The sequence below is a fragment of the Colossoma macropomum genome, unplaced genomic scaffold (assembly GCF_904425465.1).
Source record: "Colossoma macropomum unplaced genomic scaffold, Colossoma_macropomum, whole genome shotgun sequence".
NCBI lineage: Eukaryota > Metazoa > Chordata > Actinopteri > Characiformes > Serrasalmidae > Colossoma > Colossoma macropomum.
Window position 1 is genome coordinate 292,571 of NW_023496030.1, and position 26,239 is coordinate 318,809.

The 26,239-nt window shown below is 36.9% G+C and overlaps 1 protein-coding gene and 1 long non-coding RNA gene across 7 annotated transcripts in view; one reads left to right on the forward strand and one right to left on the reverse strand.

Annotated features, from left to right (window-relative positions):
• si:ch211-285f17.1 (sickle tail protein homolog) overlaps positions 1 to 26,239 on the reverse strand; it is a 233,006-nt gene that overhangs the window by 47,555 nt on the left and 159,212 nt on the right. For all 6 annotated transcript variants that reach the window (XM_036564672.1, XM_036564674.1, XM_036564673.1 and 3 more), the window contains one exon: positions 23,304 to 23,397. In XM_036564672.1, coding sequence (XP_036420565.1) covers positions 23,304 to 23,397 — 94 coding nt within the window. The remainder of the gene's footprint in view (positions 1 to 23,303; positions 23,398 to 26,239) is intronic.
• On the forward strand, positions 23,037 to 23,412 carry LOC118804064. The gene is made up of 2 exons (XR_005006958.1): positions 23,037 to 23,078; positions 23,289 to 23,412. It is a non-coding gene; the product is annotated as an uncharacterized LOC118804064 (long non-coding RNA).

A 26,239-nucleotide genomic window follows, 5' to 3' on the forward strand; every position in this document is an offset into this window, starting at 1 on the left:
TTAACAGACTGTCACCATGTAGTTTTTTCTTTTTAACTTTTCTTTAAGCGTAGAAATAGCAACATTAATTATCTACTTAACGTGATTATATAACAAGCACTAACTAATGTTAGATACAAATAAAATATTTGTAATTGCATTCAATACAAATGAAAACTAAATTCATCATTAGATAATGTTACAGTTTTATTCACAGTGTGGCTCAAGTGTGTAACTGACACTCCCCATCTCCCTTCCACCCCAACACCACCAATACCACCCTCTCCCCAACACAAACAAACCAAAAGATCGAATAACACATCTGACTCGACAGTGTCTAGGCATATAAAGGAATGGTCACTGAAAAGACAGTTAGGCTGTAGTCCTGGGTTCTTGCACAGCTGCAATCTTTTTCAAATAGACATCATTCAAAATGAAATCATGATGAAACGTATTTGAGATCAAGTAAATACAGAGGAAAAGCGGTCAAATCAGTATGCATCTCTATTTATTTTTATGTACTTTTATTTTAGGATCATTAGATTTGATTCACAATTGTCAGCATTACTGTGCAGTCATATTATTTAATTATTAACATTAAAGTTATATGAATGTAATGTAACTTCTATAGTATTACACCAAGTGTGTATATTGTAATGTATATTCAAAACTAAAAGTTAGGATATCCTTAAATGTGTCGTTGATTATCTGTTGATTCAACACTTTTTAGTGACCGAGCCATAGACATAGACCATAGAGGAAAAAAGGTAAAACCAAGGCCTGAGGAGTAGCTGATTTGTTACAACCTAGCACATTCCTTGCACACACAAGAGAGAACAGAGCAAGTTCACTCTGAACTTATGAATAACATATAACATTTATAGCATGCACAGATCATGACGATACAAGTGGTGTTGCTAGCTATATGAATCAGTGGTCATATGTGAACTTACTGCTTCCATAACCATAACATAAGAGTAAGATAAAGTGAAATAATGTAATATGACATACATATAAAGAGTCAAAACTAAAAATCTCCTCAAAACTATTAAATTCCTTTAATAGGTTAACCTCAAATGGTTGCATGGCCATGAATCAGGTATGTATCCAGTTTAGGACCGTGTATGAAAGTGGCTGAGACGTGATTTGAAAATTCAGATTTGTGTTTCCACACAGCTCTGAAAATGGATTGGATTTGTTTCACTTCAGGCTGTTAATGTGAACATAGTCAAGACAACACAGCAAGCCGGTTTAATAGCCTACTTTTCTTTCTTTTATTTAACTAAGATATGTATTATTTAATAAAAAATAAATAATTTGGTCATGAGTGGGCAGGTTTGGTGGATCTCATAAGTAATATTAAATTACCATTCAGTTTGCTAGATAAATGGGTAAATTCTGGTCATATATCGGTTGTTACTCAGAGAACCACTGGTGGACAGTAACTAAGTAAATGTAATTCGTTACTGTACTTAAGTAGTTTTTTCATGTATCTGTACTTTACTGAAGTATTTCCATTTTGGGGCGACTTTTTACTTTCACTCCAATACATTTCAAAGTCAAATATCTTACTTTTTACTCCACTACATTATGAGAAATCTGTCGTTCCTTTTGGTTTATGTGTGCATGAAAATGTAAAACATGGCTTGTTTTGACCTGTTGGACATACCGACCCAGTGCAAGCACACGGTTCAACGTCAGTGTAGCAGCGTAAAATTTTGGGAGTGTCTATTCAACATAAATGTTGAACTAACCTAACTTTGAGTAAATAGACCACAATGCAGAAACATGTACACATATGCAGTTGTGACTGTCATGTTTCTTGTTTCTGAATTTATACAAACACTATTTCATTTTATAGTAAATTTGTTTTGGCTAGTTTATGTTTATGAACAGAGACCTACAGATGCAATATAGTAAAGGAAAACTCATTTGTGAATCTGAGTTTAAAGCAAGTTGTTATTAAACTTAACCTTTTAGTTAAGTTTTAGTTTAATTTATTTGGGACTTAGTTACAAGTTTATTTCAGAGCCACTCGGTTCTACCTAATGGAAACTGTTTGTAATAGACATCAGCGTCAGACTAATTAATGACATTCTATTAAAAGATTGGTTTACCAAGAGTGACACCGGAGTATTTTCACCTAAAATGAGTTGATAAAGTAAAAGTCTTCTTACAAAAATGGTAACAAGATATTAGAGTCATAATTGATCTTTTAGTACTTTCACTTTCGATACTTAAGTACATTTGAAGGCAAATACTTTTGTACTTTTACTCAAGTCTAAAGGGAGGAACTTCTACTTTTACTGGAGTAATATTTTACCTTGGGTATCTCTACTTTAACTCAAGTACATGATTTGTGTACTTCTTCCACCACTGCAGAGAACACATACAAATAAGTGTGAAGTGTGAATCTTTCCCATGGCATGATCTCTAACAGCCCAAAGTAAACTCTTTGCTAACAACATTTATTCATCAGTGTTATCTAAAGTTTCCTGGCAGTTCGAGGTGCGTTGAGGCTTTAATCAGTTTTAACTGGAGTAACGTGGCTCAGTGCACTAAATAGAACAATAACATTATGATTTTGAGCTGGATGAGTTTACAGTTTATCCATGAGGAGGAGTCGAATGTTGCTGACATGCAAAACAACCAACTATAGAGTGTTATTTTTTCATTGCAAAGCCAGTCTAAAAAGCGTTAAAAACATACCTGCATAAAATAATTCTGGTATAGTTTTCAGAAAATGTTTTCTTTATATATATTTAATTTAGTTGTGAAACAACGCTGTTGTGGATGCGATGGGATTTTACCATAGCAAAACCTAAGTCATGGTGGTAAATATCTCATAATTTTTCCTTAGCTTAGTGATGACAGTGATTTCAACATAGATTAAGGTAAAACATGATATATCCTACTTTAGGGAAAGGTAGGAAAGTTCAGGCCTGACATCAAACAAATGATAACAAAACAAAAAATAAATCAAATAATGATCTAAAGGAGGAAATGTGGTGCTGGAAAGAATGTAACGTCCACCTTCAGAAATGCAGTGTCCGGTGGATATGCCTTAGAACATTCCTTGTGGCACATGAAAGTCTACCGCCATCTGTAGCGACGCAAATCCACACAATTGAACATACAGACAAAATTGAAATTATCCAGTTTTTCACAATAGTGTGGTGGAATACCGTTGCAGCATGTAGAGTTGAACAGCTGGGCAGAAATAGGAGGGAAACCTCAGGGAGGACAAACAGCAAGTTCTAGCCAATGGGTCATGTTACAGAGAGCTTTACTGAAGTATTTCCATTTTGGGGCGACTTTTTACTTTCACTCCAATACATTTCAAAGTCAAATATCTTACTTTTTACTCCACTACATTATGAGAAATCTGTCGTTCCTTTTGGTTTATGTGTGCATGAAAATGTAAAACATGGCTTGTTTTGACCTGTTGGACATACCGACCCAGTGCAAGCACACGGTTCAACGTCAGTGTAGCAGCGTAAAATTTTGGGAGTGTCTATTCAACATAAATGTTGAACTAACCTAACTTTGAGTAAATAGACCACAATGCAGAAACATGTACACATATGCAGTTGTGACTGTCATGTTTCTTGTTTCTGAATTTATACAAACACTATTTCATTTTATAGTAAATTTGTTTTGGCTAGTTTATGTTTATGAACAGAGACCTACAGATGCAATATAGTAAAGGAAAACTCATTTGTGAATCTGAGTTTAAAGCAAGTTGTTATTAAACTTAACCTTTTAGTTAAGTTTTAGTTCAATTTATTTGGGACTTAGTTACAAGTTTATTTCAGAGCCACTCGGTTCTACCTAATGGAAACTGTTTGTAATAGACATCAGCGTCAGACTAATTAATGACATTCTATTAAAAGATTGGTTTACCAAGAGTGACACCGGAGTATTTTCACCTAAAATGAGTTGATAAAGTAAAAGTCTTCTTACAAAAATGGTAACAAGATATTAGAGTCATAATTGATCTTTTAGTACTTTCACTTTCGATACTTAAGTACATTTGAAGGCAAATACTTTTGTACTTTTACTCAAGTCTAAAGGGAGGAACCTCTACTTTTACTGGAGTAATATTTTACCTTGGGTATCTCTACTTTAACTCAAGTACATGATTTGTGTACTTCTTCCACCACTGCAGAGAACACATACAAATAAGTGTGAAGTGTGAATCTTTCCCATGGCATGATCTCTAACAGCCCAAAGTAAACTCTTTGCTAACAACATTTATTCATCAGTGTTATCTAAAGTTTCCTGGCAGTTCGAGGTGCGTTGAGGCTTTAATCAGTTTTAACTGGAGTAACGTGGCTCAGTGCACTAAATAGAACAATAACATTATGATTTTGAGCTGGATGAGTTTACAGTTTATCCATGAGGAGGAGTCGAATGTTGCTGACATGCAAAACAACCAACTATAGAGTGTTATTTTTTCATTGCAAAGCCAGTCTAAAAAGCGTTAAAAACATACCTGCATAAAATAATTCTGGTATAGTTTTCAGAAAATGTTTTCTTTATATATATTTAATTTAGTTGTGAAACAACACTGTTGTGGATGCGATGGGATTTTACCATAGCAAAACCTAAGTCATGGTGGTAAATATCTCATAATTTTTCCTTAGCTTAGTGATGACAGTGATTTCAACATAGATTAAGGTAAAACATGATATATCCTACTTTAGGGAAAGGTAGGAAAGTTCAGGCCTGACATCAAACAAATGATAACAAAACAAAAAATAAATCAAATAATGATCTAAAGGAGGAAATGTGGTGCTGGAAAGAATGTAACGTCCACCTTCAGAAATGCAGTGTCCGGTGGATATGCCTTAGAACATTCCTTGTGGCACATGAAAGTCTACCGCCATCTGTAGCGACGCAAATCCACACAATTGAACATACAGACAAAATTGAAATTATCCAGTTTTTCACAATAGTGTGGTGGAATACCGTTGCAGCATGTAGAGTTGAACAGCTGGGCAGAAATAGGAGGGAAACCTCAGGGAGGACAAACAGCAAGTTCTAGCCAATGGGTCATGTTACAGAGAGCTTGTGCCTTACCTTTTGGTCCTTGGAAGATCCTATTTTTTTGTTTTGGAACAGAGCCACAGCATGTAGATAAAAATGCACCTTATTTCCAATATTATGTGGACACTCTTTGGCTATAAAAACAGGTGCCTGAAATCTAGCACAAAGCCATGTCAAAGACCAGGGATGACCCATCCTGATCCTAGAGATTTAATACGGTAGAGTTAGCACCAACCTCAATCCAACACACCCAATCCAGGTATTGAAGTTTGTCTGGGATATCTGAATATTAGAGCCAGGTGTTGGATCTGATTTCTCCAGGACCAGCAGTATTGGGTACTGTATACTTTTTGTGATAGCTATGGGCAGTGAGAGTCAGAATGCAACTGATTCTCACATGGTAGATGGCTGCCGAAAGATGAAGACATCTTATGAACACTCAGGTTCATGATGTTTTACCGCTCGTGTGTTAAAGTCCTGCCCAAGAGACAATGCTGGCAGACAGTTCTTTATCCCCTTGATGGATTGTGACATGGACTGTATATTTTTGCGGTACTACCATCAAATCTCTTTCTTTTGTCTCTTATGCTGTTTCACGCGCTTGCTGCGTGGTGTATGAATCCACAACCTGCATTGTCCTCTTCGTTTCATCTCACAGGCCTTCACCTGCAGGTGACAGGGGCATAGCAGAAGAGGAGAAATATCAATGACCAGTTACTGAGTTCAGGTGCTAGAAACCTCTTCCCAGTAGCATCCACATATAGCTGATTTTTTCCACATCACATTTACTCCACCTGTACTGTTTAAGCTGTGAGCAGCGGAGACACACACAGTCAGCGCAAACCCCGCCGTTAACCTTTACCGACTATAAGCAACAGAGTAAGCCTCCTGCCCACAAAGAGCTTCTGCGATCATGACGGCAGAAAGAGACCCATGCCGTAAACCAAGGAAGAGTCAACTCCCCTACAAGATTTAAAAGTTGTAATTAATTTTCCATCTCACATATTATACAAAACTGAGTACAACATGTGTAGAAATGCTCCAAATTATTTTCTACAGGTACAATAATGGCATAACTCACTCAGGCATCCATAAAACAATGCTGGACAAGGTACCACTTAAAAGGGACCCCTTCCCCTTTTCCTCCTTCTTGAACTATTCTAAGGTGCACTCTGGTTTATGACCAAACCATGTGTTGCAACAAGTGTAATGCAAAGACACAGTATTTAATGTAGAAGCCATCGACAACATTACTGTGCAAAAAGAAAGTTTTCCATTAACAAAACTTAAATGAGAATTTCACAGGAAATTCACAACAATTTGTCTTATATGTAATATGTTGTTTTGTTGTTTAATGATATCATTTATGAATATGTAATTCATTCCTTTTCCTAAATTGTATGAAAAATAGATAAACATGCAACGTGTCATTTTAAATGAATTGTAAAATCATGCTAGAATTTTTGGGGTGATTTTCAGTGTAGTACGATACACCAGTTGCATCATATGGACGTGATATGAACTTTGTCCGGATATCACATGAGTGACCTGTGGTTGTTTTACAACTATCAACCTCTGAGTCAGATTTTTGCCTCCAACCCTATGAATGAGCCCCACTTTGAACTCAGCCAGACTCTTACTTGTCACGTTCTTCAATTTCAGTTGGACAGGATAAGACATGGAAACTACTCAATTTTAAAAAATGCGCTGAATGTACACCTGTGAAAGTCTTCCAAATACTGACACTATTGACCAGGCCTCTTTTCATTGGGGTCATTAACCCCAAGACTGCTTAATCTCTCCAAGGTGGGCATTTGTCTTGAGTTGCTGTGACACCGTAGAACCGTTTTTAGGTTTAACAGTAAAATAGACACATTTCTTTAATATCTTTCATTGTGTGTTAAGTATTCATTCTACTGGTTTTCATTTGAGGAATTTAATAGTTTTGAGGAAATTTTTAGTTTTGACTCTTTATATGTATGTCATATTACATTATTTCACTTTATCTTACTCTTATGTTATGGTTATGGAAGCAGTAAGTTCACATATGACCACTGATTCATATAGCTAGCAATACCACTGGTATCGTCATGATCTGTGCATGCTATAAATGTTATATGTTATTCATAAGTTCAGAGCGAACTTGCTCTGTTCTCTCGTGTGTGCAAGGAATGTGCTAGGTTGTAACAAATCAGCTACTCCTCAGGCCTTGGTTTTACCTTTTTTCCTCAACTGAATTATCATACGTATATGTTAACATTCAATTGCTTATTCATATCACAGTTATGTGTAACCAATGTGCACACACACACACACACACACACAAAGTCTATGGCTTGGTCACTAAAAAGTGTTGAATCAACAGATAATCAACGACACATTTAAGGATATCCTAACTTTTAGTTTTGAATATACATTACAATATACACACTTGGTGTAATACTATAGAAGTTACATTACATTCATATAACTTTAATGTTAATAATTAAATAATATGACTGCACAGTAATGCTGACAATTGTGAATCAAATCTAATGATCCTAAAATAAAAGTACATAAAAATAAATAGAGATGCATACTGATTTGACCGCTTTTCCTCTGTATTTACTTGATCTCAAATACGTTTCATCATAATGTGTACATTTCATTTTGAATGATGTCTATTTGAAAAAGATTGCAGCTGTGCAAGAACCCAGGACTACAGCCTAACTGTCTTTTCAGTGACCATTCCTTTATATGCCTAGACACTGTCGAGTCAGATGTGTTATTCGATCTTTTGGTTTGTTTGTGTTGGGGAGAGGGTGGTATTGGTGGTGTTGGGGGTGTTGGGGTGGAAGGGAGATGGGGAGTGTCAGTTACACACTTGAGCCACACTGTGAATAAAACTGTAACATTATCTAATGATGAATTTAGTTTTCATTTGTATTGAATGCAATTACAAATATTTTATTTGTATCTAACATTAGTTAGTGCTTGTTATATAATCACGTTAAGTAGATAATTAATGTTGCTATTTCTACGCTTAAAGAAAAGTTAAAAAGAAAAAACTACATGGTGACAGTCTGTTAACAGCAATCAAACAGTTCATTTACCGAATGTATGTCTCTTGAAAACGCTCCATTTGTTCTGATGCAGGGCAAATTGAGCCGACGCATCTGAAGAGGGAAACGCTGTCATTTTGTTCAACAAAAACGAAGGAGGTTTCCTGTTCAGGCCTCTGGGGCAAGGGGGTGTTGGTAGGGGGGTATTGGGGGCCAGAAGATTTCCTGTTCAGGTTTCCTGTTCAAAAACAGATGCTTAATAGATGCATGTGATATCGTTCAAAAGGTGAACGGTGACCCCCCCAGGGGTCTATACCAGATGCTTAATTGAAGAATGGGAAGTTGTTCATCAAGGGTGACACCCCCCACCCCTGGGGGACGGAAGGGTGATGGTGTTTGGGGGTACTGGTGGATGTAATGGCGCCAGAAGATTTCCTGTTCAAAACCAGATGTCTAAATTAGATGCTTAATTGAAGCATGGGGAGTTGTTCATGAAGGGTGACACCCCCCACCCTGGGGGGATGGAAGGGTGATGGTGGGTGGGCGACTGGTGGGTGTATAGGTGCCAGAAGATTTCCTGTTCAAAACCAATGTCTAAATTAGATGCTTAATTGAAGCATAGGAAGTTGTTCAAAAGGTCAAGGGTGACACCCCCCACCCCGGGGGACGGAAGGGTAATGATGATGGGGGGGGGTCAAAGGTCAAAGGGGGCGGGGCTACGACCTGTCAAAATCAATTAGCAAAAACTTTTGAATACAAAAAGTGCCTCCTATTCCTCTCTCTAGCATCTACTGGTCAATATTTTGTTCAGATGCTTGCAGATGCAATGGATAAGTTTAATATGGAAATCAGTAACTGCATCAGTAATTCCACAGACAGTGCATCAAACATGCAAGGCCAATCCAGAGGTTTCTCCATACTCCTGTCTTCTCAAACGTCAAACCAAGTGCATATGTGGTGTTATACACACGTGCTAAACTTCAGAACACGGAAAATTCTTGAAGGTCATGAAAACTTGAAAAAGGCAGAACGTGTCAAGGCAAAAGGGTTTTGTTGATTCTTTAATGAGGTATGAGACAGTGTAGACTGCCCAGCTTTTCCATACAATTAGTGAAATCGCAACAACACTCTCAAAATACCTGCAGATACAGGGAACAGACATCTTATCTGCTCACCGAATAGATCTGACCACGGAAGATACTCTAAAGAACGTGACAAGGGATTTTGGGTCAGTTAAGACAGCTGCTGATACTTTTGTTTAGCGGTCAAATGCAAAACTCATGTCTCAAGAGGACCGTGAGCTTGAATTGTCGGAAACACTTCCAGGGAAAAAAAAAAAAAGAAAAACATGATGATGGATGAAGAATTGGCAAGTGATGTGAGCTTTACAGATACAAACCGCTTATATGCTTATGAAATAAAGGTCCATAACCGGATCATGGACACAGTCATGGAGAGCATCCATAGACATTTTTTAACCCATTCCTTGATCCAAGAAACAATCCTGAAGTTTCCTCTTTAGGTTTGCCTGATTCTGCATTTCAAGAACTGAGCAAACACTTGCTCAGGTAATAGAGGCATTTCAAAACATCTGCAAGTCCTGTAAAGTATGCCCAAAGTGTTGCAATAAACTTCTAGACGCCTATCACATTCTTGGTTTAGGATACAAGTTTCTTCTCAGAAACAGCATCAGGGTTGCTGTAACTGAGCTTAAAGTTAGCTGGATATACAACAAATACTGCAATGTGAGACAGACACTTCAGGGATACTGAGAGGGTTATCTGCAACTTAAATTGTAACTTAAGAGAACCCCAAACAAGCATCCAATCATCAGCAATACATAAACTAACCAGCAATAAATGTATATAATTTAGACAGCTTTTGGTAGTTACTGTTATTAGTTGGCAATAATTTTAGAGTACCTAGATTGGAAGGGGTCCAAATAAATTCTGCTTAGTGCCCCAAAAATGCTAGAGCTGGCCTTGCTTGTCAGATCCTAAGAACCTTTATTTCTTTAATATGGCCCTAAATATGACCTCAAAGGTTCAATTTAATTTTGTCAGGAAATTCAAAACTCAAATTTCAAATCAATTCATGTCAATTTGAACTCAGAACTGTTTTTAAAAATACACTGACTACATATATGTGACTGGAGAAACTACAGACAATAAAAGCAGCACCCCAACACACTTACTTTTTTTATTTTCAGATCTGAAACATATTTTAAATAGAAAGAATTCACTATAACATTCCAAAATTGATGTACTCATACTACATGAACATCCATGATATACAGACGTTCATCTACATATGGACTTTGATTTGATTCCCAGTTAAAAATGAGCAGATCTGAATCCAATTTATCCAAAAACAGACATCCTAAGGTTCGTTCACATTGACCAACACTGACACCTAGTCCCTAGTTCCTCTGGATAACAAAAGCCTTCTAGAATGGTATATATATTTGGGACAAAAAAAAAGAGCTCCACTCATTCCAGTCCAATCACAAGGTGCATGCTATACATGCAATCCTGCCAGAAGTCACAAAGCACCACCCAGAAAGACAGACAAAACACCAAAGCAAAACAAAACTCCTTTTGGATCAAAGCTTGTTTTTGCATTAGCTGCTTGCTGAAAGTGCTTCACATTGACACACAACCAATAGTTAATTGTGTCCGCTCTCTTTTCTCTTGTCCTGTCACAATCGGCGCATTACCCACGGCTGAGTCAGATCCTGCACCACACCCAGCCCAGGTGAGAGCCTACAGTTCAAAAACATTGCCTGGCTTTTAGTTTGCGTCAAGCTAAAGCAGTGGCTCAGCCTTCAAAACGTTGACTGTTTAACACTTAGAAGTCTAGAATTATTACTATCATTTTGCTATAATTGTTAAATATAACTAGCTAATTAACTAGGTATGTGCATTTTAACCATTTTGCTATTCAAATATTTGGTTTTTAAAAATGTTTTTTCATTGCATTGTAGGCATATGTGATATAACACAATACCAGCTAAATCGGCTATTATTTTATTAATTATTTATTTATTTAATATTTATTATTTCAGGCTTTACAGGATGACTCACTGCAGTGCATGCACACCATATTTTAGTATTTTTTCCCTCCTGACTCAGTAATGCAACATCTTTCAATTTTAACAAAAAAAATCTTACATTACTTATGTGTTATTGTATTTAGTAATTCTGGGAGCTGAGGTCCATTCTTAACACTTTACTGTATAACTTACACTGAGTTCCTGAAATCTGTAAAAAAGAAAAATGGGAAATGGGAAAACAAAATTTGACTTTAATATTAATTACTTTAATATTAATATATATATATATATAATATATAATTATTAAAATTTGGTCTAATTCCTATTATATGTCTTGTTTACTATGGTTGTATACTTGAAAATATGTCCAGTATTGCTACAGATACACACAGGAACATGCAGAGTGTTTATGATAGAAAGTGCAATTTTAATAATTCAAAATTACAGTAAAGTTACTATACAATACTGTATATTTACAGTATGTCACATAAAATTTTTCTTATTTCTTTATTCTCAACAGTAAACTCAATTCAGCAAACAAAAGCTAAGATGAATCTGGATGTGTGTATATTTGATGCACACTGCACATCCTTAGTACTTACGTAGTTATGTAATGAATTATATTTACATTCAAATTACATTTTGCATTGACAATTTTGAACTTGCACTTCTGACTGTTTTTATATGATTGTTTCCAAAAAAACAAGACAGTATCCACAATAAAAATGTTTGATCATGTCATAATAAAATATCCTATTCTAATTACAAGCACAAATGTGGTGTAAACTGGAAGTTTAGAATTCACACCTTTCCTACACTCTTAATAAAGATGGCTCGTCAACAGTTTTTAGTCAAGAAAATGGTTCTATACAGAACCAGGAACACCCAAAGTACTCATTGCATGATTAAAAGGTTCTTTGCATCATGAAAGTTTTCTTCAGATTGATGAAAAATGTGCTGTAGATGGATTCATAGAACCTTTTTGAACAGGGTTCTATATGAAAAACTGAAGTTTAGTTACATTTTTGAGGAAGGCATAAATTAACTTGGCCCAAGGAAATTTGAGGTAATAATGGCGTCTGAGAAAAACATGGGTGTGACCTTTTAGTCAAACAGAAACAAGACAAAACATTAAAGATAAAAATAAACACATACTCACACTTAAGAACATTTGCAATTAAAAGTCAAATAAAATCTATGCCCAGTGGAATATGCCATAGACTACTGCAAGCACCAACTGTCTGAACACTGAACTGAGAAAGTACAGCATATGGAGGAATCAATGGCAACAACAATGTTCAGTTGTTAGCAAAACCTAAAAATGCTTGTAAATGAACAATATGCACGGCAGTCCTCCAGTCCTGAGACACTTTAATACCGCACATATGTACGCACACAGACACCACATGAAGCCCTATAGGCTACTTTATATCTACTAGGTGGAAGTGTGACCAAAAATACATGTGCATATAGGGATAGACCACTGACCAACTAAAATATTTAGGAAAATCCACCGCAGATGTAATTGCAGATGATTGAACAGCGCTTGAATATGTGAAAATAAAGAAATGTTATCTGTCCTATACCCCTCAGCCCTTACACCGCCTACTGAACTACTGAGCAAGTCCATCCACAGGTTCAGGAACCTCCCTTGCAAATATAAAATTAACAGCAATCGTCTCAGCTCCTCTAAAAAAACTACACCAATAATTAAAAACTCACAAAACTAAAATGGGCAGAAAAACAACTGTGCAAATTAACAAAGCAAACAAAATCAAAATATGACCCCAAAAAACAGTATTGGTGTTTTGTTTTCAATCAGAGTCTCAGCTTGAAATGAAAACAAAGGCAGGGGGCCTCCAAAGATAGCCTCATGAGACTGTGATCCATCCCTGTGCACACAAACGTACACTCAGCGCTGTTTATCAAATAATGCAAAATTAATGGTATGTAAGGAGGGAGTGTGTTTGCAAAGTCATCTTTAAGAGACAACATCAAGTGGCATAGCCAGAATTTCATTTTATGGGGCCTGGTTATAGGTTAAGGGGGACAGCTAGGAAGCATGAAGGCCCAGAGATATCACAATAGTGAGATTGATGATCACCAACTAGCCAACTTCATTACAGCTAAACTGTTAGAAAATGACCCACCCATTTCCACAATCAGAGTGAAAAATCTTTACATTAAACACACAATTGCTCACCTCACATTTAACTGGCTGATGTTAGTTACTATAACACCAGAAGAAACAGTGGAGTAAGCTAGTGTTTACATGCTGGTGTTAGAAAAAGTGCTGTTTGTGTGACTGAAAGCGGTATACAACCAGGTAAATGCTGCCATAGTGACAGCTACATTTAAGACATGAGAGTGCATGAAAACTGCTGGATTTCAAGTGATGGGGCATGAGCCCACTTTAGGTTCCCCCCATAGCTATGCCCCCGACACACACAGGTTTGTTATTACAAAAAGGACGCAGCATCACACATATGCCCCTTATGTATTGTGTGCAAAAAAAAAAGCTATATGAAACAATTATATGTATAATACAGACGAGAGTCAAAGGAAAAGCATTTGTAAGGTGCCGGACCACCACGAGCAACCAGAAAAAGTTAAATGCGTCTATCCTATCTGATTCTACAAGTGTCTGAAACTGTACTGCAAGAATGGAACCAGAGGTGGGTAATATGACAATACTTTACTGTAATAATTTTTTATATCACAATACACAACATGCTGTCCTGAGAATATCATGGACTGACCAACTGCATGTTTCATTAAAAAAAATAAAACATAATTAGCATTGTTCAACTGGATTTTATTCAGTGCAGAATATGAAAGGTTGAGTACAAGTAACTGTACCCAATTGTACCAACTTTTTGATGGTAGTTCTTAAATGTCACCCTGCTAATGCAATGTTTGTGTGTCAAAATATTGTGATACATATCATGAAATCATCTTTAACTATAATATATGATATTTTTGCTATATTGCCTATTCCCAGATGAAACACTATTCTTTCAAAAGATATTTCCTGAATCTGTGTTTTGATGTCTGGTGACTGCTGTCTAACACCTCAGTCCATAATCTTTGAGATGTGTTCAGACTAGGTTGAGACCCAGTGACTGCGAAGGCCACAGCATATGATTTACATGTTTCATTATAGGCAACAGTCAGAATAACACTGTACTTATTTGCAGTGACCCCTCCCACAAGTGGACCCAAACTAAGCCAGTAAAATGATCCCCCTCAACATAACAGAGCCACCAGACCCACTCATTGTAGGGGTCAAGCATTCAGGCCTGTAATGTTCTCTTAGTGTACGCTGCACATGCACTCTTCCACTTGTGGAAAATATGGTGAAGGATGACTCATCTTAGCGTGTCACATATCTGTAAACCACTGCCTGTGTTTTTTGAACCACAACTCCCAAACATGCATTCATCTTTGTAATAAATTTTACTCCCTCTGTAGTTGCTTGCAATCTGATCTACAGTGGCAAATCTTACAATTTGTCTGTGCTTCTGCTACCTGGCGACAAGCAGCAGCTCAAGCAGTTCTCACCAACAGAGTGGAAAATTCAGTGCTGGAATACAAAGCATGAATCTGAACTCCAAAACTGCACTGAAATTATAGACTGGTCCATCTGTAAAATTCTCTTAGAGGACCTGGACGAGTACGCAGAATCAGTCACAGACTATGTCAGGTTTTGCATCGACAGCTGTGATTTTCAACTCCGTCCTCACTCACGCCAATCATACATGATGGATGAATTATACCACACAAAAGTGTGAGAGAAAAGACATCTGCTTTTCTCTTTATAGTTATCAATGAGCTATATAAGAAATCCAGGTACGATCTGGAGAAATTCAGAGGGGCTGCCAAAAGACAATGTAGTCATAAACCAGATGATGACTGCAGCTGCTTTGACCACCCCATGTGTGGCAAGGACTTCCTGTTTGATGCCCCCACCACACTTCCAGATGAATTCAATACTTTCTATGCTTGGTTTGAGGGCTCAGACTCTGTCTCTGCAGCATTTCACCCAACAGCACAGCACTGTAGGTCACAGAAGAGGAAATGAGCAAATTCTTTAAACGATTGAAAGTACATAAAGCTCATGTCCCAAACGGCATTCCACTCTGTGTATTAAAGATGTGTGGGCTGCAACTGTCACGAGTGTTTACAGATATCTTCAACCAACCTCTCTCTATGTGAAATGTCCATGACTGCTTCAAAAACTCTGCTAAATAAAACACCAGTCACTGGCTTAAATGGCTATTGCATCATCACGCTGACATTCGTGGTGATAAAGCTTGAACCTGAACACCAGCAGTGCCCTCAAAAAGGTACAGCAGCTGCTGTTCTACCTAAGGAGATGTAAAAACTTTGGGATGAACACATTTGTTAAGGTCAACTTTTACCACTGTACTATAACTGGCTGCATCAAGGAGTGGCTTGGCAACCTCACTACCCAGAGTCTCATACTCTCATTTTAAAATCATAGGCACTGAATTTATGCACCCCAATGTTGGACGAGGGCTCATTTCATCATCTCGAATGCCTCCCAGCCAGCTCATGCCCTGTTCTTCCATCTTTCCTATGGCAAGCGCTTCTAAAGCATCTCCTTCACCCAGGCCATAAGAGCTCTTAACAGCTAACACTGATTGACTATCCTCCTTTCATATTTATAGAATATATTTATATTGCATCTTGCACTTTTTTTCCAGCGTATTAGCACATTCCGTTGCCCTTTACATTGTATGTAAATTTCATGATGAATGGACTAAAAGAACTGACCCAAAATTACTTGGAAAGATTTTGGTTCCATTGACTTACATTAAAATTAAAGAAGGTTTTCTGTAAAGCTATCATTTTGGAGATACAAGGATTTCTTCCGACAACAGCGATATATACTTCACCTTTCTTGTGTGTGCAATACTTTCCTTCTCTACGGGCCCCTGTGTACTTCTATTTACTTCTATTATTCGAATCTTGAAAATGCAGTGCACGTCATTTTAATAAACGTGTTTTCTGCCACTTGAACAGGTGTTGTTCTTTTTTCCTTATCACTCTAATGCCCAAAAATCAAAGGCATTGAATGTACACATTACATCACACTTTCCAGCACAGTTTACTGATGTTTTAGATCTAAATAGAGATCACATTAGTCACTGTTCTTACTACTTTTTGTGACTAAAGCTTCTGCCATCCAATAATAATTTCAATAATAATAATTTCAAAGTCAGTTATGTAGTCTTTGTCTAAAATCGAGGTTAACTGGGCCTGTTCAGCATTTTAATACCTAACTGTCTCACACAGTACACCTGTCTGGACTCCTACTCCCTATGACTCTCCACTCATTTATTCAGGGAATTTTTGTCACCCCTCTGGCATGTATTTATATGCAACAATTATGTCCCTAAACCCATCCCTGACATTGTATATTAGCTCTGTTTTGATCAGGTTTTCCTAGAATCAATTCTTAAAAAGTATTAAAAAAAAACAAAGAATCACATACACAAACACATGCACAGACAGCCAGTATGTTTGAACAGGTGCAGAGCTAATTTAATTTGCTCATTTAGCCTGTCTGAATATCTGGATTTCTGGACGTGAATGCATTTGTGAGTGCAGGGAGGAAGTGAGTGCATTTGTCTGAGTAACTTCTTGTCTCCCTGAATGTAAACCATGTTTGGCTATGTCAAAATGGCCAGGATATCACAATTATTTGAGGTGACTGCAATTATTTAAACTCATTGTCATCGTGCTCTACAGTTATTAGAATTTCACAGTCACACTGTTACAACAAGTACACTGTAAAATGTATTTTCACCAGTTAGGTTGAGACAAATAAATGTAAGAAATGTGCATTTACTGGGACACACCATCATTTTATGAAAACAACAAAATATTAACTATGTGCTATAATATGTTTAAAAAACAGTTTATTTATTTGTTAGTAGGTAATGCTAAATGTTAGCGTGTATGTCTGCTGAAAAAAAGTGTTGTACACTCTCAAGATAAACACAGAAACTATGACTTTGTGCACAGTGCAAAACATTCAGTCATATGTAACAGTTTGTGTACCTATGTCAAATGAAGTTTTGATGGTTCTCTGTTTGAAAATAGAAATTTATAGATAACTTACAGTTAACACAATTCTGCACATTTTAATGCACAATTATTGTTATTTGCAGAATTTAACATATTGAAAAAAACATAACATATGGTCTGTGCAAAAGTTATATTTTCCCAATATGTTATACTCAGTAAAGAACAGCACTAAAATTGGCAGAAAAGAGGTTTATATTTAAGTTGTTTTACTGCAGAGGATGTGTCAACTTATTTTCACTTATAAAAAATATGTGAAAAATGAACAAATGTTTTATCTTGCAAATCTATTCATTGTCTATTTGCGCATGCAAATAAACGCCGGCTAGCTTGCAATCATGAATGGGAGCTGTGTTTGTGTGCCTGTGCTATACTTGGGCGTTGGTATCATACAATCTCATGACATCAAGCGTGTCATACCAAGACAAGCCTTGACAAAGTTTAATTAAAAATAAAAAGTACACAATCTCCCCAAATGTAGTCGATCAGCAAAGATATTTTTGGTACCAACATTTAAAACCTCCTATTATCTCTTCACAAACCTCCCTTAAAAAAATAGTAGTAGTTATATAAAATATATTAGTTATATAAAAATAGCTATTTTGAAGCCTGGTGTGTCCATTTCTGTCCATTTGATAACAGGATGCCAAGCAGGGATAGAAACCACACAAGCATGCCTATTTTACTTAACAACAATTTGAGGCATGCAGCTTGAATATAATGTCCATTACTTGCAGGCTCCATTAGCCTTGTAGCTTGGGATGGCTTTTAATAGATCATAGTTCATAGTAATAGTTAATAGTATGGGAAAGGTACACTTATTTAGACTGCCTTATTAGTATAGTAAACCACCTGGTAACACTGTACAATACTAGTCCACAAATAAGCATGTATTAATACTTAACTAATGCTTTCATCACAGTGAATTAATGTATGGAATAATACAGGGTGTCCCAAAACGTTGACATCATTTCGTAGTCTAATTACACAGCCAATTCTCCCTCAAAATTTAACAAATTTTAAACAAAGTTTAATTTGTTTTTTTTTCAGGTTGAAGAATGGCATTCACTAGAAATGAAAGGGCATTTTGTGTGTTAGAATATGCTTGAACACAGTCAAACAAGAGTGTGCAGCGTGCATTTTCGAGAAAATCAATAAAAATGCACCAACTGGAAAGCAGATTTGGACATGGCACAAAAAAAAAGAGGAAGTCTGTCTGTGCAGGGCAAAGGGATCTGGACGACCACCAGTATTGGAAGATATTACATCTGTGAAGCTTTGTGAAATCGGTTATAAAATCTACATCCCTCTGAATTTCTTGTTCGAATTTTGATAAATAAATCTTGTATTGTTCAACATGAAGCCTATCTAATTTCGTTTGCCTAGGACATGAAGTTACTCAGATATTCACATCTCAAATGATGTGAATTTTTTTAGGCCACCCTGAACTGCGTCAGATATAAATAGTCATTAATAAAGGTAATTATTAAGTGTTAACATATGCCTAACCCCTTCTATGAATTAATACCATGACTTGATATATTATTTAAAACCCTTTCTATAATGCATAACGTTTGTTTGGAGATGATGTAGGTTAAAACAAACTGCACTGCAAAAAGTATGTATCCTCAGGTTAAATATTTAACAAAATAATAGTTTAATATAATGTAGTAAAATAACTGAGGTAATAATTTTGCATGACATGACAGCAATTTTAAATCATACTTAATTATATTCTCTTAGTTAACATAATTAGTTAACATATTTATATAGTGTCTATTTGTAATAAGTAAGTAATGATGATGTGCCCCACCAAGTAAAGTCATTGTGTAAATATATGTTAACACATCGTGGGTAATACATTAATATATCATTAATTAAATGTGGACAGGATGCAACCAGAAAGACTAGCATCTGTGCTAATTCAGTACTATCCAATCTTATTTACTGCCATTCTTCTGTTATGCCTTTTTCATTTATTGCTTCTAATACTGAACAAAAGTACAGAAATCCAAGCACAACACACACACACAAATTTTTCCAAAGGCTAAAATCTCATTAATCGACAGTAAATAAGGTTGCAATGCTTTACAAATTAGCACAAATACTACTCATATCCAACAGAAACGCGGTGCTGCAGAGCGCATGCGTCGAGTGAGAGCCCTCTGTGTGAGACTGAAATTATGCCTGAACATAAATACCCTGTGGGCTATGTAGCCTTATCGACGTGAACCGCGCTGGGGAAATCAGAATAATACTTAAGTATAGACAGTATTAAAAACACTCTGTACACCCGTTTCATCTCGAAAAACTCTAAAGACTAATTTTAGCCAATGTTTGTCCGGCACGATTGTGGATCCTCCAGTCTCGCGCGCACCCGAGTGGGACAGAAAGGGTGGAGAAACCAGCGCTAGTTTAGTTTTTTTCTCTACAAGTTCTCTGGGAGAAACAATAACAGTGGAAGCAAATTTCTGAGCCTGATCTAGCTAATACGTGCTCAGAATCACTTGAGATTAAACCCAAATAAAATTGTGGCTGTACATTTAGGAGAAAAACGTGTGGTTTCTTTTTAAACACATTCACAAAGACAGCGTTGAGCAAACTTCTCTGTTCGCGGTATTTCAACAGCACGTTGATTTGACATGAAATGCATAATGTAACCTAACTATATAGTTTTTTTTTTTCATATGATGCTCAGTTGTGCTGCACGACGTTTAAAATTGTGTGTTTCAATAAATGGTCTTCACTGATAATTCTGTGTAGTGCTTTTCAGTCATTCCACTGATCAATAATTTCTTATACGCTGTAAATTAATGATATATGGATGTATTAACTAATGATTTGTAAATACATATTTACATCATGACTGTACTTGGCGGGTCACATCATAATGATGAATTTAGACAAGTTACATGATATATAAATGTAATGACTAATAATGCACAGACATGTTAATTGTATCATATATCATTATCCAATGTATCGTTACATACTGTCTTTTTTCCTGGCACATTATTACTAATTAAGTAAATCAGCATTACATTGCCAGGGCATGAAACTGAGTCCAGCCCTTTTTATGTAATTGTAATGAAATTTCTGATAATTCATTAATTATAAAATGTTCACACAGTGATGCCATTGAGTTTCCCACAGATGACTGTATTGGTTATTAGCCTCTAATGTGGTTAACCTACATCATCTCCATCAGACATTATGCATTATAGAAAGGGTCATAATTAATATATTAAGTTATGGTATTAATTAACAGACTGAGTTAGCATTATGTTAATAATTAATGACTGCCTTTATTAATGGTTATTCATATTTGATTCAGTTTATTGACATATACACTTCATTATTTCCTGATGTATTAAATATTAGTCCATGAATTAATTTGCTGTGATAAAAGCATTAGTTAAGTATTAATACATGCTTATTTGTGGACCAGTATTCTAAAGTGTTACCAACCACCTTAATACAGTCCACCTTAATAAAGCTGTCAAAGCCTTGCACTCATTATAGTAGCATTGTATTGCTACATTTATGATTGCTTTAGATGGAAGTGCAAAAAAATTAAGAGAACAACAGAAACTTCAAAACAAACTAAATGACAAGCTATGACACCAACATTACACTGTTAGCAAAGGCTAGATTTTGTCAACTGCAGAGATTGCTTACATCACTAGGAGTTCTACCTCCTTTGTAAGACAGTGATAAATAATAATTTCTCTCCATTATTTGCTTACACCTCTTTCTCTCTCTCACTCTCTCTCTCGTCTTGTCCTGTGGTCTGTAAAGTCACAAAACTATCTGTCTTTACCAAATGTTTCCTCTAAACAACACACACACACACGACAAATAATTTGCTTCTCAACTTTCTCCCGTTTCAGGCTCACCACATAGTTCTCACTTCAAACTGTCATTACACAGCACTGAGCCATCTAAAACCAACTTCTACCCAATAATAATCCAAAATATATTTGCCATTCTACTTTCATCTATAGCACTCTGTAGTTCCAGCAGGCGAATGTGAAGATCTATTAGCACATCAAGCTGGTCAAAGCCAAACTGGGGATTAGAGGACACAAAGTTGTTGTTTTTTTTGGGGGGGTGGATGATCCAGGATTTGGGCACACACATGTACACACTGGGGAGTGATCTGATCCGTTACATTCGTGCCGAACAAACAGTGGGCATTGTGGGAGAATGGGGGGGGGGTTACGGAGAAGAATGGTGCAGGAGAAAGCCCTTTGACTTCCATTCGGAGCCCTCCAGCTGAGCACAGGACCAGGACTGGCCCAATCCCCCTGCAAGTAGGCCCAGGTAAAAAAGGCCTTATGAAAAAGTTGGGGAGCCTGACAAACGGACTTTTAATTCTAAAAAGGAAAGAGAGGGTCTGCGGATTACAGAACACAATAAGGGTGGGTGAGCGACTTAGGGAATTTATTTAGGTCACCCACTTATTTCATGGTTAACACAGATTACATCTATAGCCTGTTAATGTAGAAAAAAAAGCAAAGTGAATGTATTGATATCTACGTCACAACATGTACCAAACTATCATCAAGATCATCATCAAAACTTTGCAATTTCATTTTTTCATTTTTTGTTTTATACCATTTGAAAATGCGAGTAGCTGTTTACATTGTGCATATAATGAATGGACCAACAGAAATAGTTTTTTTATATCAGGAACACAAAGTTTGTTATGCATGGTTCTTAGCCACCATAATAAGCTCAAAATTAAAACAAATCCACACTCTTATAAACTCCCACAACTGTTTTTGCACACTTCAGCGTCACTGCAGGTTGAGAGTAGATCTTGTCTTTGGGCTGAAATGAGTGCAAGAGTGAATTTTCTAATGTGGTTTAACCACTCCCAGCAGACTGTGGAATCTAGGACTCTCTACAACTGAGTAAAGGAGCAAACTAAAAGCTATAAACATGCCTGAGGAGCGAGTTATTTGTTTCACCTGTTCTGAATCAGCACTTGATTGCTTAAATTAATAGGGAAAAAGTAGCTGCTGCGAGAAGTGGTTTTCTCTGAGGCTGAAGTTGGCTTCTAATTTGCCAGCGTCTTATTTAAGTGTTACGGTCCACTTCAAATGAAGAACGTAAGTGCTGCTCCATTTAAGGTGGAATGGAAAATCGAATAAGAACCTAACTTGAGCTTTGTGTTTTATTATTGCTCTGGCAACTGACATACTGGGATGATGTCTTAAAAAATGAGTTAGCATATGTGAGATATTAGAATGGGTTTTTGATACTAGCGTTGAGCAATATCGGCATACTGTCACAGTTTGATCTAGTCAACTGGGAAACTGAAATGTCACGCAACTGGGAAACAGGAGATAAATATGAGGATGATTTCACTTATACTAGTTCAAACAGTTTGGCCAATCAACCATCCAAGGTAGGCCATTTTTTCAAGTTCTGAGAGCTGAGTTCCAAGAGGTTTTTTGTTTAAATTATTGTTTTGTTTAACATTTGTGGTTTTAACTTTTAGAAAATATCATGGGTTGTGTTAAAGAGAACTACAGAAACCATTTTTTTGTATCACATATTTCATAGCATAAAACCTAACTGTATTTGATTTACAGCATGCCATCTCTCAACCACTGTATTGGAATGTATATTTACACACATATATTAGGGAGAAAAAAAGTTTTTCTAAGTGTCTCCCATAAAGTACTAGGTACTTTAAGTACGACTGTGTGTGTGTATGTATGTGTGTGTGTGTGTGTGTGTGTGTGTGTGTGTGTGTGTGTGTGTGTGTGTGTGAGTGAGTGAGTGAGTGAGTGTGTGAGTGAGTGAGAGAATGTGTGTGTGAGAGAGAGTGGGTGACGGTAGGAATGCATGTTTTATCTTATTTTATTTACTACATGTAAATGTTTGTCAGATACTATGCAGTGTGAATTCTGCTTGAGGCTTACTTATATTCTTAATCAAGAGTCTTATTGTAAACGTCATGGAGAGGTCAAGACTGTGGCCATCAATTACACATTCATGAAATCATTAAACACTGAGCCTCCTTACCCTTTCTTTTCCAACTTCAGGAGGTATATACTCACCCTGGGATCTCCATTGTTGGGCCGAGCTCCGTGGTTAAAGGCATGTACCGGGTCCTTGTGGTACACCTTGAGACAGGCCTGGTCCGTGATACTCCTGGGGGAGGACAAATCCCAATCAGTCAAATACACGCTCCAGAGATCACCGTCTGACCGTGGTCGAACGCGGCAGTCATATGGCCGGCCCCTGAGCTTGGCCACACCCGGGTGCACCAGAAACGTAGGGAGGTCGACTCGAGTGAGAGGAGAGTGACAGCAGATGAAGGGTGCATTGTTACTGCCCAATGCCAAGATATTATGCTCTTCTTCCAAGGCTGAATCCATGGGTTAGCCCCTTATAAGTCTACGCTTATTATTCAGTTGTTACTCTTAAGACTTATTATTCTGTAACTACTATTAGTTATTCAGTAACTACATTGAAATGACTACGCTAAGCTTGTGAAAAGCCTTCGCTGCCCTGCAGTCTTCTGGATCCTTTCACTGAACAACTAACAGAAGTAACAGAAACTGTGTGAGAGCCAACTAAACTTTGACGGTCTCTCATAAACTAATTATCAGAAGACGTGATGAACCTGTTTTCCGATAGATGACGTGTGTGTATATTTAATTATGTGTGAGTGATATGGCATGGTCAGTGCTGCTCATGTGACCATGTGACTGTAATTCAGTATTACAGAGCTGATAAAAGGAAAAGGGAGTGCGTCTCAAAGTTCAGCTTACATCACTGTAGCAACGGGAGGGGCAGGTCATTGGCTTCTTTACAAGGCATGAAAAAACAGGGAGTTTATTAAAAATTAAAGAGGCAGTGTGCTTGTGTGCATGCATCCATGTGTTTAGCTCTTTGGGGGTATCAAATGTACCATATTCAGGATGATGAAAACGTGAACATTTTGATTCTGTGGGGACATTTGGCCGGTCCCCACAAAGAAGGCTGCAGATTTTATATAGAAACAGTAAAAGAGCTAAAAGATGATCTTAAGGTTAAGATGTTCTTAAGGTTTTACAATAAGGTTAGGGCTAAGTTATGGCTTTTAGCTTCAGGCAAAGTGAAGGAAATGAAAATACTCCACCAACCCAAGAATACAACCCAGTGTAATGTTCATTTCTGTGTGTATGCATGTGTGAACAAGCTCACTTTTACAAGTTTACCAGCCAACAGATTACATAAAGACACTGATTAAAAGATCAGAGACAGACAGAGAGAACTGGAAAACACACAAAGTGAAAAAAAAGTCAAGCAAAAAAAACAGCAGACAGAAAGAAGGGTGGTGGACTGCTGGAGTGCTTATATGAAGAGTGACTAAGGACTTTCAGAAGCAGCACAGAGGGAAGCCAAATAGGTTTTTGTGCAGTGACAGAAAAGAAATACAGTGGGGGACTAAGCTAATGACTACAATAAAACAAATGATTAAACATTTTGTCTCTACCAAAACAATCATAACACATATTTTACCAAATGTTTTGGTACAGACTGTTTCAGATGATACAATTTTAGCTAATTTAGGTAATTTTAATCAAAAATACAACATAGCAAATACAGCTTTGAACCACTGTACACAAAACAAAGTTATTTGCAGAAAATGTGTTATGGTAGTGACAATTCTTTACTTCAAAACAATAAGATCTAATTACTCACTATGTGGCCATAAGGGATAGGGATGCAGTCTCGCTTCCTGGTTTAAAATACATTTGTGTGGCTAAAATAAGACACAGACTAAAACTCTTTGGCTGCATTCGAAATAGTCTACTACATACTGCTCGCATACAGATTGTGCCCAAAAGTAGTAAGTAGTTTGAACATGAATTTCACCAGTACACCAAAGATACCTGGATGATGTTCTCCAGAAGGACATAACCACTGGCGTAACCGCCTGGATATTTGAATAGCCCTGGATTCAGCCTTTCGATACGTTAATAACAGCAAAATGAAAGAAATTTGTCCGAATGCTGCTGCATTGAGTGCAATACTGACGCCACACCAGTTTTCTCTTCTGGTCTTGAGGTGAGTTTGCTTACTTTATTTCATAAAGTTAACTTACTGCATAGATAATACAGTGAAAACAGTAACTTGCTAAAGTTGGTCTAGTTCAGGGGTGTTCAGTTTTATCCGCAAAAGCCAGTGAGGCTACAGGTTTTCATCGCAACAAAGCAGGAGCACACATGATCAGTTGTTTAAAGACTGAGAGTGACTGATTAAACGAGTGGACTCAGGTGTGCTCTTATTTGAAATGAAAACCTGCACCCACACAGGCCCTTTGCGGATCAGATTGGACACCCCTGGTCTAGTCCAAACAATCTTCAAAGCATCAGCTTTTCAGGCTCATGTGTGAACTGCCACAGTGCTTATTCAGTCAAACTAGCTCATATTAGCAACTATGAATTACAGAACTGCTGACCAAGTCTGTTCTCGTGAACAGGACATGTAGCATGAAGTGTGCACTTTCATTTTCAATTTCTTGTGTTTTTTATATTAACAGGTTAGTCATACAAACATTGCAGGTGTTTACAGCCACACATACATGTACTGGTGTAGGGGTGTAACATTTTTAATCACCGAAGAATTAACTTTGACTTTTGAAAGAGACCAAGCTATAACTGACTTCATGATTTTTTTTTACCTTTGTCAAATATAAAATGTTTTAATTTTCCAATTGAAATTGTGCTGACTTTAAAACTTCACTAACAAGGCAGCCAATGTCACACTGAAAGTAGCAAATGCCATTTTCCGTTCAGAACGGAACGACAGTAGGCTATATGTCTGTGAGAAGCATACAGTCCAGTATTGTCTACCAGTGCAAGAAATTTGATAAGATGGCATGGGCACTAAGACACTCTCATACCATGACAGACCTTATTTTAAATCTTAAACATTTAAACCTTATGTTTAATTCAAAATAGTACAAAGACAACACATCAAATGTCGAAAGAGAGAAATCCTA